The sequence below is a fragment of the Pipistrellus kuhlii genome, unplaced genomic scaffold (genome assembly GCF_014108245.1).
Source record: "Pipistrellus kuhlii isolate mPipKuh1 unplaced genomic scaffold, mPipKuh1.p scaffold_m20_p_2, whole genome shotgun sequence".
Taxonomy (NCBI): Eukaryota; Metazoa; Chordata; class Mammalia; order Chiroptera; family Vespertilionidae; genus Pipistrellus; species Pipistrellus kuhlii.
The window spans coordinates 50469308-50484429 of record NW_023425515.1 but is presented as its reverse complement, the minus strand read 5'-3'; the positions used below and the strand labels follow the sequence as shown (position 1 = coordinate 50484429).

The 15122-nt window shown below is 55.3% G+C and overlaps 1 protein-coding gene across 2 annotated transcripts in view; it reads right to left on the bottom strand.

Moving 5' to 3' along the window:
• Positions 1-7649: 7649 nt before the first annotated feature.
• ADCY5 (adenylate cyclase 5) overlaps positions 7650-15122 on the bottom strand; it is a 154035-nt gene continuing 146562 nt past the window's right edge. For both annotated transcript variants that reach the window (XM_036444600.2, XM_045583941.1), the window contains exons 18-21: positions 14372-14635; positions 13086-13290; positions 10216-10340; positions 7650-8615 (exon numbers count right to left, since the gene is read on the bottom strand). In XM_036444600.2, the coding sequence (XP_036300493.1) occupies positions 8487-8615; positions 10216-10340; positions 13086-13290; positions 14372-14635 (723 nt within the window). In that variant the 3' untranslated portion in view covers positions 7650-8486. The remainder of the gene's footprint in view (positions 8616-10215; positions 10341-13085; positions 13291-14371; positions 14636-15122) is intronic.

The window sequence follows — 15122 nt, the reverse complement described above, 5'->3', positions numbered from 1 at the left end:
TGGCAGTGAAGGCTGAAGGGAAAGTTTCCATTGCTCTGTACCAGAGCATGCCAGCTCCGCAGGGGACACTTCTTCCTGATGGGTCCTCATAAAAAGGTTCGCACTGGGGACCCTATGGAATGCTAAAATGAACAAAATCCTCACTGTTTTATGCACAATTGCATACTGTGTTTGTGCCTTGGATCCTCAACTTGTACCAGCTTTAAAAGTTTTTATTTCAGGGTGTTCTGTGTGTGTGTGTGTGTGTGTGTGTCTAATAGAGGATTTTGTTCTCATAAGTAAGAATTCTTATTTTAAGCTAAGAACAAGTATGTTAAAGCTTGAAAATCCATTCGAGACAAATGCCTGGAGACATGGAGAACCTTTGCCCAACTTCATGTCTTATAACTTACGTGGAGTGAATGTGCTATCCTTTGATTATCTTTTTCACAGGGGAATCTAGTCTGGAGAGATGCTCAGCTCCGTTTCTGTTAGGCCGTGTCTGGAATCTCATTATAGTCCTGACTCACCAAGGCTCTCACAGAGATCAGATTTATCCTGTGAGCCTTACCCCAGGCCACAGAGGTGCTCGCTGCTGCAGTTAGCCGCCCACCAAGCAGGCTTGGCCTTTTCCCCAGATGTTTACTAAGTAACCCAAGGACCCTGCCTGAACTGTTGGATTTCCAGAGACAGTGTGTGTGTGTGTGTGTGGGTGTGTGTGTCTTTATCTTCTTGTTTTAAGACTCTGTTCACTTTAAGAGTTTGAGTTATCATGGAGTATGTGGTAAAAGTGCAAATAAATTACTTCAAATGCAGCCACCTTTCAGACTAAATTGAACACTTAGCCTCACCACAAATTACAGGTCAGTCTTCAGGGCTGCCTCCTTTGTCTATGGTCAAGCTTTTTTTTGTATTCTTATGCTTTATTATCTCAAAGGAAATGGAGTTTTCCTGCCTAAAAATGCCGTGGTAAAATCAAACCTAATTTTTGGTTTACGCTGGCTTTAGCATAATCTTAGCTAAAAGTTAATAAAAAGAAACCCCTTCATAGATGAGCTTGTATACAAAGGCTGTGTCAGCTGAGAATTTAATTCATGTAGTATTACAGATTAGGGTTTGAGGGGGCTGACACCTTCATCCATGTTCTGGGACCAACACTGAGTGCTGGCATGCTGCAGCCTCCAGTGTAAGCATTCGAGCTTTTCAAAAAGCAGCAGCATGTGCTGCCACTCCCGTGGCATCTCCTCGTTGGGGGCCAGCCTTCCCAGAGGACTCCCTTCAGCAGCTGGAACCACAGCGCTGAAGCTCCACACGTCGGGAGCCATGTGGTGTGTATCCTCCCGGCTTGTTAACGGTGAGTGGTGTTGGCAGGTGAGATGCATTGTCCTCCGCATTGGGGGGAAGAAGGGAGTTGGTGTGGGAGAGTCCCAGCACAATTAGAGGCTGTAGGAACTCGGGGAGAGAACAGGCTGGTTCCCAGAGCGTTCCTGGAATCAGTACCCTAGCCTTACAAATGGCTCCTGGTGTTTCCTTGGCAACACACAGCCTTTCAACCCAGCCTCACGCACGGCTCACATTTGCCCTTTCCTCCTGCAGCCAGAGCACAACAGTGCAGGTGTCACCCCTCAGAAAGCACTTCTGGCTCCAGCTGGCGGGTCCGGAGGCACACAGCCCGCTTCCCAGCTGCTCCCGGCAGCCCCACCCCAGCTGGGCCTTGGCCCATACTTCTCTCTGAGGCACGTTGTCAAGGACCTGGTCTAAAGGACCTTTCGTTTCAAATGCCTCCTGGGCCAACTAATAACAAGAATGCATGTTAACATCCTTTCTGGGCCAGGGCTGGGTCCTCCTACGCAGTTCATCCTAATGGCAGCTGAGGCAGGAAGGGGCGGGGCAACTCATGCTCACTTGGGCAAACAAAGACACATTCAAACCCGGGGTTCAGGTTTAAGTGATATACAAGTTTTTCTGTGTCAAGAGACTTTCAGAAAGAAAACTGTGTGTTTCTGACAACTGCAGTGAGAGCAGACAGCTGACCTGGAGGGGAGATGGCATTGTGTGTGCTGAGCTTGTCCCCACAGACAGCGTTTTCGAAGGCCTTTCTGTAAAAGACCTTCTGTGGTCGACCCCTGGGGCCGAGAGAAGTTAAGCAACGTGCCCACAGCCACGGATGCCAGTCCAGATCCGTGTTCCTCAGGACTCCGGCTCTTAACCACCAGCTAGTACAAAGCTAGGAAATACGTTGAAACACTTAGGAAATATATGCTGAGGTGAGCATAACCTGTAGTGTAGATGTCTTAGACCAGATAAAACCGTTTCTGAAGTTCTTGAATCTGTGGCAGGGACAGGACGATGACTGAGGGGAACGATGACCCTTCAGTGTGTCTAGACTCTGGGGAAGGAGGTGCCCCGTTCAGTCTTTGTAGTAAAACCAGCTCACAAATGTACAATTCTCAGTAGGGTGTTCAAGCCCCAGTGGGTTCATGTGTCAGAGGCATTTCCTTTTTCTAGCTGAAGTCCAGAATACATTGGTTCCCTGACAGGAAATAATCTCATGGGAATTCTGCTTGAAGCGGTCCAATTATCAGAATGCTGAGCAAAAAAAAAAAAAATGAAGGCAACCATTTGCTCTATATCGAATAGTGGTTGTGGGTTTGGAGCCAGACTCCCTGACTCCCCTTCTACCTGCTGTGACAGCAGTAATCTCTGCCTCAGCTTCCTCTTCCACAAAGAGGGAAATAATAGTGCCGTGGGCAAGGAGTTGTGAGAATTAAGTGAGTCAATAAATAGAAAGCACTTAGAGCAGGGTCTGGCACAGTGAGTGTGAGGTCTGCATTTATCACCAGGCTGTGGTCTTTCTTATTGGTATTGCTATTCCTTTCAAGGTAGCAAGGGTCATTTTAATTGCAAATGCACCAAGCACAATAAATCATGGCACAGAGCTTTTCAGAAATTGCCAGTTTAGGTGAGGATCCTGCTGAAATGTCTGGCAGGCAGGTGCCCTGGCAAGCTCCCGTGAGCACACTTCTGGACAGGGCACGGGGGACACCGGAGAGAGAAGGGAGTCGAGGGACTCGCGCTGGCCAAGTGCCAGCTGTATGCCACACATTTTGCATGCAGAAGGTTATGTGGCCTTAACAGAACCCAGCTGAGGGAAGAAACAGGATTAAGTTATCCGGTGTCGCCCCCCCTGGGAGTGATAAACTGCTGTAGGATCGGTCTCCCAAGCACTGGGCCGCTGTTGAATGGGGCGGTGCCTCTGGGAACCTCGCCTTATGCCTTGCCTTATCCAATGTGGCCCCTTCTTCCTTTACTTTTTTTTTTTTTTTTTGTCCTTTTAACATTCCAACCTGATCTTCAGGGTAGTCTTGGATGCAACCATCCTAGTGCCCACCACTCTATGTTAGGGCCCCCAAGTGTGTGTGTGTGTGTGTGTGTGTGTGTGTGTATTTGTGTGGGCGCGCGCCCATATGTGCATGTGTGGTCTGTGCATTATGGGAAGTCGGGTGGGGAAGGCAGCCAGCAGCCTTCAATTCACAAATTGGAAATATGTGGATGCTAAGGATGTGAAAGCTCAGGCACTCTTAAAAAGCAGAAATGCAACATGGCTTTCAAAAAACGAATCTGAGGCAAAATGCATTCCTCCACCCGCCCCCCAAAAAATCCCATGTGAGCCAGGGAAGTGCCACTCTAGCTAACTGACAAAGTCAAAGCAGAGAAGCAAATTTTGCAAAATTGGAAAACAGTCTACGTTAAAATAACCAGAGATGCTGACAAACCAGAGATTTCTAGGCAGGTCTAAATTAGAAATTGGATGATGGTGGTGGCGGGGAGAGGAGGGAAGGAGAGGACGCGGAAGAGGCGACGAGGTTCCTAATGGATTCCAGTGAGAATTCTTTAAATTCATGGGCTAATAACCAGCGATATGAAGGGGGCCTTGGGGACCAGTATGTGCTTGTTGAGTGAGGGGGCAGCTCAGCTCCACTCACTGGCAGCAGATGGGCGGGCGGGGCTTAGGGCTGGTGTGCCAGTGCAGCGGAAATGCCGACTTTCCTGCCCAGTATAGTCTTCCTCCCTCATCCCCTGTCTTTCGGGACCCGCTGCTTCCCCGTGAGCCTGCAGGGATCTCCAGCCAGCCCTGCCCTCCCCTAGATCAGGGCTCTTGCCGGGAAGGGCCCCTGGCCATGCTGCACGCAGCTGTGGCTACTGGCTTGGTGTCTGGAGGGCAAAGCCATTCCTGACTTGGTCTGGAGGTGATTTCCTCACAGGTCACTCAGGGAACAATGCTTTCATTTCATTTGCTTCTCTGCCTTTGGCTCTAAAATCTCAAAATCCTAACCCGATGATTTGCACTTTCACCGTACATGTGGTCTGGCACGTGAAGATGAGGTAAAGAGTTGAGGTTATTTGGAGTCAGAGAAGCCAGAGGAGGAGGAGACCTGGGAGACAGCCGCTCCAGCAGCCTCACCTGACTTTGTCCCTGTGTCTGTCCTGAGTAGCAGTGACCCTGCGGGTGGGACGGAAAGACAGGCAAGAGGACAGCAAATGTCATATTTTTCCTCCCACGACCAAGAGGAAAAACACCACCAAAGGACTTTCTGAACCTGGAGAAGTCTAAGAAAAGCTATAGCGCTACCGTCATTGGAACTCATTTCACCTGGTGTCCCCTGGAGGAGTGGCGAATCCTCCTCTGCCAAGATCGTGGGCACCAGATGGGCACACGGGGGAGAGGTGCCTGCGGGCTGGTGCCTCGGCTTTCGTTCCTTTCGTCCCCAGGGACCAGGGCAGCTGCAGGGCATATACCTCTTGGGCCTCGGGGAAGGCGAGTGAGAGCACATGGGGGAGCTCTTTATACCCTGGGAGGTTCACTCACATGGTGGGGGTGTGGTGAGGGGTGGTCTTCTCTGATCTGCTATGCCCTCCCCCTCCCACACCCTCCCACCCCCACCCCCACCCCCAGGCCTTGGCTGAGTGGCACTGGCCAGGACCAGAATAGCCCAGCCTTCTCAGTCCCTTCCTTCTGGAGTGAGGGTACAGCCATGGCATCTTCTCTGGGTAACACCCTGAGATTAGCTCAGTGGAGAAGCGGATGGACGTTCCTGAGTCCACACCTTTGTCGCCCGGTGTGCACACGCGTGTGGCTTCCTGACGCCTGCCTGCCGGCTTGGGCTCCGCTGCCCACCGCAGAGTGAGAGCTTTTCAGGAGTCCAAGTTCCCACGCAGACCGACCGGCCCCTATAGTCCGGCCTTCCTTGTCATTCAGTCTCCTTTCGTAACTGACCAACCCCCGCCTGAAAAGTGGAGTTAAATGCAAGCTCACAATTGCATCCTTCGCCGTGTACATCTGAAGTCCTGCCCATTCTCTGGAGCAGGCCGCCGCCTCTGCCCGAGACTGCCACATCCCCGTCCCCACATGGCCACTGTTGCAACGAAGCCGTGATGTCTTTTTCCCCCCTCCATCCCCACTGTGTTCACCCTAGTCAGCCCAAGCCCCTCTGATCTCTCCCTGAATCCTGCAGGTGATGGTGCAGGGGGCGGGACCTGCTGAAAGGCCCTTTCCCTTCCTCAGCGGGGAGGCTGGGGAAGTGCTGGGCATGCTGGGAGTTTCTTGCATGGGCTCAGCAGGCAGGCTTCCTTTGCTTTGAATGAACTGAGAGGTCTGGATGGTGCTTATCCTGGTGTCTGGCACACAGTGCTCAGTACCTGGTAGCTACCTGTCAGCTGTCCAGGTCAAACCAGTCCCCTCCCGCCTGCATCTCCTCCCTCCCGCCGCCTCTGGAGGTTTCAGTGCTCTGCATTCTCTCCTGTTTCAACTTCCTTTCCCTTAGCACAGAGACATGTTTGGCTCATGTTTTAAACAACCTTCCCTAGACCCTGGATCTTTCCTGACCCCATCCTCACTCTGTCCTCTTCACTCCTTTCTTTATTCAGCCTCCGGCCCCCAGGCGCCTGCCCCTCAGTCCAGGGAGCTGGCTCCTGCTCCATAGGGAGCAGTAGTGTTCTCCAGCCGGCCAGGCTGCCGTAGGCCTTGAGTCTCCGCGGACGCCCTCCCCTCAGCCTCCTGCTGTTTCCCTCCCCGAGTAGGTCCCTGCCGCCCTCAGCTCCCTCTCCAGCCCCAGCCCAGGGCAGAGTGCACGGTTCTTTCGATGAGGACTAGGCCCCAGCCCAAGCAGCAAATCAGACGGGGACACATTACCAGTGAAAGTGTTTAATAGTTAAATTACTCAAATAGACTTTTCAGTTTCCATGGGAAATCATAATTGTATTCGTTTTTGCAAGAGCAGGAGTAAAAAGAGTGCACACTCCTTTAAAGGGAATAAAAAGCCAGCACTGCACACGGTCACCAGTCACTGCTGGGGAGGGGCGGGGGGTGGGCCCCCATGAGGCCGGTGGGGGTCATGACAACAGGGGAACATGGGAGGGACTCTGCACACACACACACACACACACACGCACGCACGCACGCACACGCACGTTAGGTTGGAAGCAAAATGAAAACCCAGCACCCCCGGCAGGTGATGGGGGTGGGGACTGGAAAACAAGATGTGCAGAAAGCCAGCCCAGCGAGGGCAAGAGGCCGATGCGGAACTCAGGGCGGAACAGCAAAGGTGCGACAGACTCAGGCTGGCAGTTTTGGGCCCATGGCCTTGCTTCTCAGAGCTGTGTTCGGACGGGTGGGCAATGGGGGTGGGGGAGGCTAGTGCCAGGGTCCAGCCAGAGGTGGAGCAGGTGGGCGTCAGAGTCATGTCCCAGCAGCTGGCACACAGTGCCACCCCACCTCCCTCCAACTTGTGTTGGAGGTGAGAACAGTTCTGCCCTGAGAAGCAATGAAAAGATCTGGGCGCAGGCCCCAAGGATTCTGTTTGAAAACGTCTCCGATAGTGTATCACTTTCCAAATGCCTCCTTCATAGGGTATAAAAATAGAATTTTTTTCTTCGTATAATGAACTGGTCCCCCCCCCCCCCAAAAAAAAAACACACCCCCAACAAACCAAAATTTCTGCTAGCTTTGCCTGTGGACTCTGAAACTGGCTCTACCCTTTCCTTTGTCTGCTTTGCAGGTGGAGGGCAATGCCACCCCTTTCCCTGAACCTACGGGCTCCACATTATACCCTAAGTCTGAGGACCATCTCCGGGAGAGGCACCTCGGCCAATCCAGAGACAGGCAGGCTTCCTCGCCCCCACCTGGCTGAGCACCAGGGCCCCCAGGCAGCGAGGGGCTGAGGGCTCAGGGAGCGGGCGGGTGGCCATGCTGTCCACTCCCGCAGGCTGCTCCATCTCAGCCTGAGAGGGGAGGGCAGGCTTTTGTCTCCTACTTATTCCATTTGCGTTTCACCCAGGGGCAGTGATGTGTGTGTGTTTGTGTGTTAGAGAGAGATGGGACGATGAGTTCATGCATCTTCCTACTTAATCGGAATGAACATACGGTAGGTACCCCAAAAGGACATGCTCCCTGCTCTGGTTGGACCTGGGAAAACCCAAAACTGCCAAATCCGAGTGAGGAAAACAGGCGTCCTGCCTGTGACCAGTCCCACAGCACAGACACACAGGCGCGCACACACACCCCGTGCACACTGCGACGTACTTACAAATGAGCACACGCACGCCCCGCTGTGCAGCACAGCTGTGTTCTAATATAGAGAATTTACAAAATATAGAATTTGGTATATTTGTTAGATCTCCAAGGTTTTCGAGAATACAAAATAAAAAATACAAAAAGACACGTCGGGACCCCGGCCTCCCTCCCCAGCAGCATCCCCGGTGGCCTGCGGGTCTCTCACACGTCGGACAACTAGCAGAGGCTAAAGAAGGGCGCAGAAACAGGTTTTGTTTTATTTAATAAATACTTTCCTTTTCTCAGAGCCGCCGCTCCTGGCTGCGAGTGCTCTGGCCTCCCCCTCGCCGTTAGTCCTCCTCCCCTCAGCGGGGCACTGTCTGTGCGTGTCTGTGGGCGGAGTGGGGACCGCGGAGAAGGCCACAGTCCTTCCAAAGCCAGCAGCACTCCTGCCCGGCGGCCGCCTCCGTGGGGCAGGGGCCCGGTCTGTCTGAAGTTTAAAGGCTCGTATAGAAAAGCAGACCCGTCAGGACCCCTCAGCTCCCTCCAGCCAGAGCCGCTCGCCTTCCCACCCAGGCCTCTCCCTCAGCCCTGCCCTCGGCGCTGGGCGGCCATGCGCTGATCCACGCGCCAGGAGCTGCTCCACCATCACAGCAGCAGCAGCAGCAGCACCCATCCGAAAACTCAAGATCCAGGTCGCGCCCCGCAGTGCCTTCTGCAGAGGGAGTCATCTTTGGTCAGCGTGGTGCTCGCAGGACGCAGGCACCCGGCCTGGGCCAGAGGCCGCCGCCCGCCCACGAAGGCAGAAGCTGCCTTTCGGAATCAACGTGGGAAATCTCACGGGCGCGGCCACCCGGGCGGGGGCGCGGGCTCCCACCGGCCCGCCTGGCACACAAGGAAGCCGTCATCCCGTTTCTCCGGAGGCCAGCTGCCTGGCATCGCTGGCTGGCAGCTGCTAACTGAGCGGGGGCCCTCCGTTGAGGAAGTAGGTCGTCATCTCGCCTTTGCCCTTGACCTTGACCACGCCCCGGCACTCCAGCTGGTACGTGTTGGCCGCCAGCACCTGGTACATGTCCGTGGTGACCTGAGGAGGGAGGGGGAGGGAGGACAGGCCATCCACGACCCGAGCCATGAGTCTGCCCTCGGGCACAGCTGCCTTGGACGGAAGGTCGGGTGGTGGGGGGGGGTCAGCTCCCTGTCCCGGACTCTCGGGGATGGACGCTGCTCGCCCAGGAAAGTGCCTCTCCGTGCTGTGCCAGCAGGGGCAGGTCGTTTTCCAAGATCTCCCTCCACGCAGCGCGCAAGTATTTCAGGTGGCCCACAGAGAGCGGGAGGATGCTTACCTCACCTACTCTGTGACGGAAGTACTATGATCTCAGGCTTAAAACATCTGAGCCACTGCCTGAGGTTACACAGCTAGGGCTGGGCAGGGCCCGATTCAGTACCTCCCGTCTCTCCTTCAGCTTTGGGAACAAAGAGGAGGACTCACAGGCGGCTCTGGTGATCGCACTGCACTTGTGCAGGGGGAGGGGGAGGGGGAGGAGAGGGGTGACGGGGCAGCAGAGGACAAATGCCCCACAAGGGGATCCAAGAGCCATTTCTGAGTGTGGCCAGCACTCCTCCACCAGCCACGGCAGCTCCCCCGGCAAGTGTCCCGGCCCAGCCCAGCCACCAGGCCAGGGAGGGAGGGGCCAGAAACCTCCGGGTGGGCTGCGGGGCAATGCCCCTGCTGTGACACTAAGTGCCTTCATCCGCAGCGAGACCCTATTGAGGAGAGGTGCCGGGCTATTGTGTGGTTGCTTACAGCGTCCTTCATACCCGTCGTGGGTGAGGTTAGGAGCTCGGCAAACACACAGTCCTCTCTTCTCATCTCCCCTCACGACCCCCAGTTCCCATCTGCTGTCCCTTCTCCCTTGGCACAGGGATGGAGGGAGAGGCCATTGACCAGGCCCCGCAGACAGCACCACAAGCCAGCCAGAGTCCCCACACAAGAGCGAAGTTAGGGGACTTCTGAGTGGTGTCAGCGTGAGCGGAAGACCACAATACAAGCACCATTAGCATTTGGGACATCGGAGGCCCGGAAAGCGAAGGGGCCTGCCCACAGCTCACAGAGAACTGGGGTATGGGGAGGTGGGGTGCAGGACTAAGCCCAGTCCAGGCTTCTCTGCTGTCAGATTGAAGCAGAATGAATCAGGAAGCCCTGAGAAAACAAAGAACAGCAGAGGAAGAGAGGCTGGCCTGGGAACCACAAGCCGCGGCTTACTAAGGCTGTGGGAGAAGGAAAAGGCTGGCTCTCTGGCCAAGCTTGGGGCTGCGGGGCTGGTGGAGACACCGTCCCAGGGATGGACCAGGCCCTGAGTGCTGCAGCTTCACTGCGCAAGTCCCAGCTCCCTGGGTCATCTTCCTGTCCCTCTGTGTGCCTGGGTTGTGGCATAAGCACTCCCTGCTATGCCCTCTCATTCCTTCGGGGGCAGCAGAGGGCTCCGCACAGGGCTGGGGATCTGTCCAAGGTGCTGAGAGCCTGAACCCCATGGTGTTCTCCAAGCTTCACAGACATCAGTGCCAACCACCCAATCCCTCTCAAATGAAATTCTGACTGGAAACGGTGGGCGGCCTGCCCCACAGACCACTGAGCATCAGACAGAGGCCCCGGGGTGGCGGGCGGTGGACGCTCCTGTGCTCACCTGGATGCGGTCTGGCACGCCGGTGCTGTCCATGCGGCTGGCCACGTTCACGGTATTGCCCCAGATGTCGTACTGAGGCTTGCGGGCCCCGATCACCCCAGCCACCACGGGGCCGATGTTGAGCCCTGCAGGGGACAGAAGCCAGCACGCTCGTCAGGATCAGAGCAGCGCTGGCCCTCACCCCCATTCCTCTCTGCGTGCCCGGCTTCTCCCTTGGACTCTCGGTCTGAACATACCCAGGGTCCTCCAGCCCCAAGGCCCCGATTAACCCTCTGCTCCTATCAAATGCCGTGACGGAAGGTTACAGGAACCTGTTCACACCTGTGTCCTCGCCACCCAGGAATGCTCAGCTCCTGCGTGGCCATCGCCAGGATGCCCTCTGCCAGGCTTCTAGTGACCTCGTGCATCACCTAATTGCCTTTCCCTAGTCGTCCCTCTCTCAGTGGCATTTAAGTTTTCACCTTCAGTTTAGACTCAGCATACCAGAACCTGCCCATTTCTTTGCCACCTGAGGTTCCCAGCTAGTTGTCTACGTGTCACCCAGTCTCCAGTCTTGGCCCGAGGAAAGAGGGGAGGCAGCTTACAAAAATACAAACCAATGTAGGTGGAAAAGATGGGGTGCGAGGACAATAAAAATAGCCATTTCATGAAACCAGGGGTGAAGGTAACACAGAAATACAGGCTGCACGGCAGTGAGGCAGACCCCCCGCTGGGCCCTCTAGCAGCCAGTGCAAAGTGAGATCCGGCCAAGGCCCCCGGATACCACGGCCGCTGGTTCAGACAAAGCCCAGTCCCCACAAAATGTCTCCAGGGCCAACAATAATCACAATATTGATGGTCAGCAATCCAATATTTTGGTTTTATGTGTGAATTTTGAGGACTGAGATACCAGTATTTATGTTGGTGAATTAGTGTTCCTTTAAAAAAAAAAAATGAAATCTGAATCATTCATGGCTTGAGACATACCAGGGAGCTGATAACGCATTAGAAGTCTGAAAAATACAAAGTTCTGCTCTTTCAGAAACCACCCTTCACCCCACCACCCTCAAAAGGGGGACGGCAGCAGGAGGAAGTGGGGGGCTGGGTGGCAAAGGTGGCTGAATTGAGAAGTGCAGGGGGGTAGTTACAAAATAGTCATGGGAATGCAAAGTACAGCATAGGGAGTCTATACTAGTAACAGGGTAATATGCTAATTAGACCAACATCTTCCGGACGTCCTTCTGGACAAAGCCATGGTAGCAGGGGCCGAGACAGAGGTGGTTAGGGGCCATCAGGTCAGCAGGGGGGAGCAGTTAGGGGGCGATCAGGCTGGCAGGCAGAGGCAGTTAGGGGTGATCTGGCCAGCAGGGGAATGGTTAGGGGCATCAGGCCAGCAGGCAGAGGTGGTTGGGGCAATTGGGCAGGCAGGCAGGCGAGTAGTTAGGAGCCAGCAGTCCCAGATTTCGAGAGGGATGTCCGGGATCGGGCCTAAACCGGCAGTCAGACATCCCCCAAGGGATCCTGGATTGGAGAGGGTGCAGGCTGGGTTGAGGGACCCCCTCCCCACTATGCATGAATTCCATGCACTGGGCCTCTAGACTCGTCAATAATATTGTAATCACTGTGTATGTTTAAAATATCGGGGGACCACTTTGTAAAGTTTATGGTTGCCTAGCCAGTATGCTGTACACCTGAAACCAGTACAAACTAATACTGAGTGTGAACTGCAATTGAAATTAAAAAAAGAAGGAAGAAGAGGAGGGCAGCAACACTCAGCAAAGCAAAATCCCTTCTGCCGAAACCACGCACACCGGCTGCCAGGATGTCCTTGGTAAGATATATGCTAAGAACAAAACGAGCTGCAGAAGCACCTTGAACTTTATGGAGCAACACGTTCAGAGTCGTAATCTGAAACCACCTCGCAGCTACAGTAGGTGGGGCCTGCCTGCCTGAGTCCACGTGCGTGAGTTTTCACTGTGCTATTCTTTCAACTCTTCTGCAGAGCTGAAGCTTGTCAGAGCACAAGGTTGGGGCAATAAAACAACAACATTAAGGACCGAAAAAATTATACAGGGTTTGGTTCACAGAGTTTCTGCACAGGGAGAACATGGTCCTGACTGTGACATGGACCAGGGTCTCTGCTCAGAACCAGCTCCCACCCTGGGGCACCACCTGGCATCTGCCAGCCCCTCGGAGCCACCCACCGAGGGCCGAGGTGGTTGGCAGAGATCCCAGGGAGACTTGACATGCTCCCTGTTTCTCTGCCCACTGACGCAGCTTAGGAAAGCTCTCCCGGCCCCCAGGACACGGTGCTCACTCAGGGACCGCCGGCAACTCGGCAGTAACCCTGCCGACCCGTCTTGTTTCTTACGATGTCGAAACAATCATTTCCTTGTCATTTTGCACGGCTCCTTTCTTGGTTAGCTTTTAAAATATTTCACTATATTCGTTTTGCTCACAGATTTGTAGGACTGTTAGGTTCAATATTTTTATAAATTTGCAAACCAAACGACTTGTACTATGTTCACTTTGTATTTAAAACGGGCAAGCACTTCATCTCACTGCTTTTCATTCGTGCTGAGTGAATCTGGAACGCTTTTAATAAAACGCTGCTGATAAGCCCGTCTGAGGCGGCCACCAGAAGGCCCTGTGCCCAGCATGCAGCACCCCTTCCGGGCAGGCCCACCCTGGGCACTCAGAAAGAGGTGTCCTGGGCATGCCACCCGCACAGCAGCACGCAGAGAGGGCACCCCTAGGCTCCAGGGGGCATGTGCTCTGGGTGATGGGTCCCGCCCCACCCCCCGGGGCAGGGACGCACTGTGATGCCAGCCTCTGCTTGGACAGGGTCACTGATGCAGACTCTGCGCCCTCAGCCCTCCCAGGCAGCTCACCAATCTTCATCTGGAAGTTGTTGAAGGAGTGCTCGTTGATGTACTTCATCTGGTCCATCAGCTTCATGGCGAAGTCGGCCAGAGCTTTGATGTGCGTCTTGCCCGCCTTGTCGTAGGTGGAGTCGTTCAGGCCGGAGGCGGCCATGTAGGTGCTGCCGATGGTCTTGATCTTTTCCAGCTGCTTAAACCGGTCCTCGCTGATGATCTGAAGAAGGCCAAACCGGGTCACCCCCAAGTCCGGGACACTGAGGTCACAGGGAAGTGCAGCGGCGTGGTCCCCTTGGGTCTCCCCAATTCACACAGAGGGCCTGTCCCTAGCTCCAGCCCCGGGCAAGGCCCCGGTGCTCCCTGACAGAGCCAGGCCTCCTCCAGCGCTTGCTGCTGCAGAGGACTGTGCCCATCTCGGCTGAATCCAGTCACCTCCCTGCCCAGGAGCCCGTGGGCTGCCTCCCACACTGCTGGCCCCGGCTCCCTCATCCCTCTCCTTCCCGAGCTCCGTGCTCAGGCCCTGGGTGGCACTGGGATTGTCCCTCACACTCACTGCACAGTGAGCTCCCAGGGCCGAGGCTGCCCTAATGGGCACAGTATCCCCAGTGCCTGGCACATCCTAGCTCAGTGGTCGGCAAACTCATTAGTCAACGGAGCCAAATATCAACAGTACAACGATTGAAATTTCTTTTGAGAGACAAATTTTTTAAACTTAAACTTTTTCTAATGCCACTTCTTCAAAACAGACTCACCAAGGCTGGGGTATTTTGTGGAAGAGCCACACTCAAGGGGCCAAAGAGCCACATGTGGCTTGAGAGCTGCAGTTTGCTGACCACTGTCCTAGCTCAACTAGGGCGTGATACACAAACAACGAAATGGCTTTGTTTGTGCCGCCGATGTTCAGGGCCTCGCATCTTGTCCTGCCTCCTACTGGGAATTGCTCCTTCCTGAGACTCTCAAAGGCTGGGTCCCAGCCTGGGCCCTGTCCATCCCTCAGTGGCACGAGAGGAAGGGTGGAAGATGGGAATAATTGTCAAGTCAGCTAGGCAGGGCCCCAGTGGGCAGCTCAGGTGCTAATTCAAACACCCTGGGCTGACACCTTAGACAAGGCACAATGTCCGTGGGTCTGTTTCCTCATCTGTAACATGATGATAGGGAGGGAATGTACGCAAGGAGCCTGGGACCCCACAGCCGGGGCTCCTGATGTCACCGGTCATATCTGGTGAGGCGAGAGGGGGCACCAGGTCTCCTAACTGCCCCCCTCCCGGGACCCGAGTGCCCCTCGGCTGGCCCTGCACCTCATCGAAGTCGGCGATGATCTCGTTGAGCAGCCGCAGGCACTCGACGCCCTCGTTGTTGGCCTCCAGCTCCACGTAGAACTCGGAGAAGTTGGCGATGGAGGCGAACATGACGGCCACGCACTCGCACGACTGGTAGTAGAGCTCGTCGTTGCGCCGCTCCCGGGCCAGGAAGTGGGCGGCCACGTCCTTGGGCAGGATGTTGTGCAGCAGCCGCCGGTTGTAGGCCTGCAGCTCCTCCATCTCCTCCTTCTCCTCCGTGGCCTGCGACAGAGGACGGTCAGAGGGTGGGCCGAGCAATGTGAGGGCTTATAAGAGAGTTTGAGCCCGGCTAGTGTGGCCCAACCACATCCCGAGACTCAGTGGCCTCCAGCCCAGCTGGTGGTGGGAATGTGACCCGTGGGTGCCCCTCCCAGAGAGCAGATGCCCAGAGGGGCAGGCAGAGTGGGAGTGTAGCTGGGGACGGGGACCGAGGGGACATGGTGACGGATGGGATCAGAGGCCAAACCCCCAGGCCCTGGCCAGGTGCTTCCGCCACCTGCGGGCCTCGGCCCAAGTCAGGCTGGGCAGCTGCCAACACAGCCAGATGCTTTTAGGGTTGGCCTCGGGCCGGGCAGGAAGGCTCCGGGGGCAGTGCTGTGGGAGGAAGACAGTGTGGGCTGTCCCCTGAGAACTGAGACCAGCGCTTCTCCAGGAGGGGGCCTTGCGGGTAAGGGTGTTCCTGGTGCAGGGGTTCAGGGAAGCTATGGAC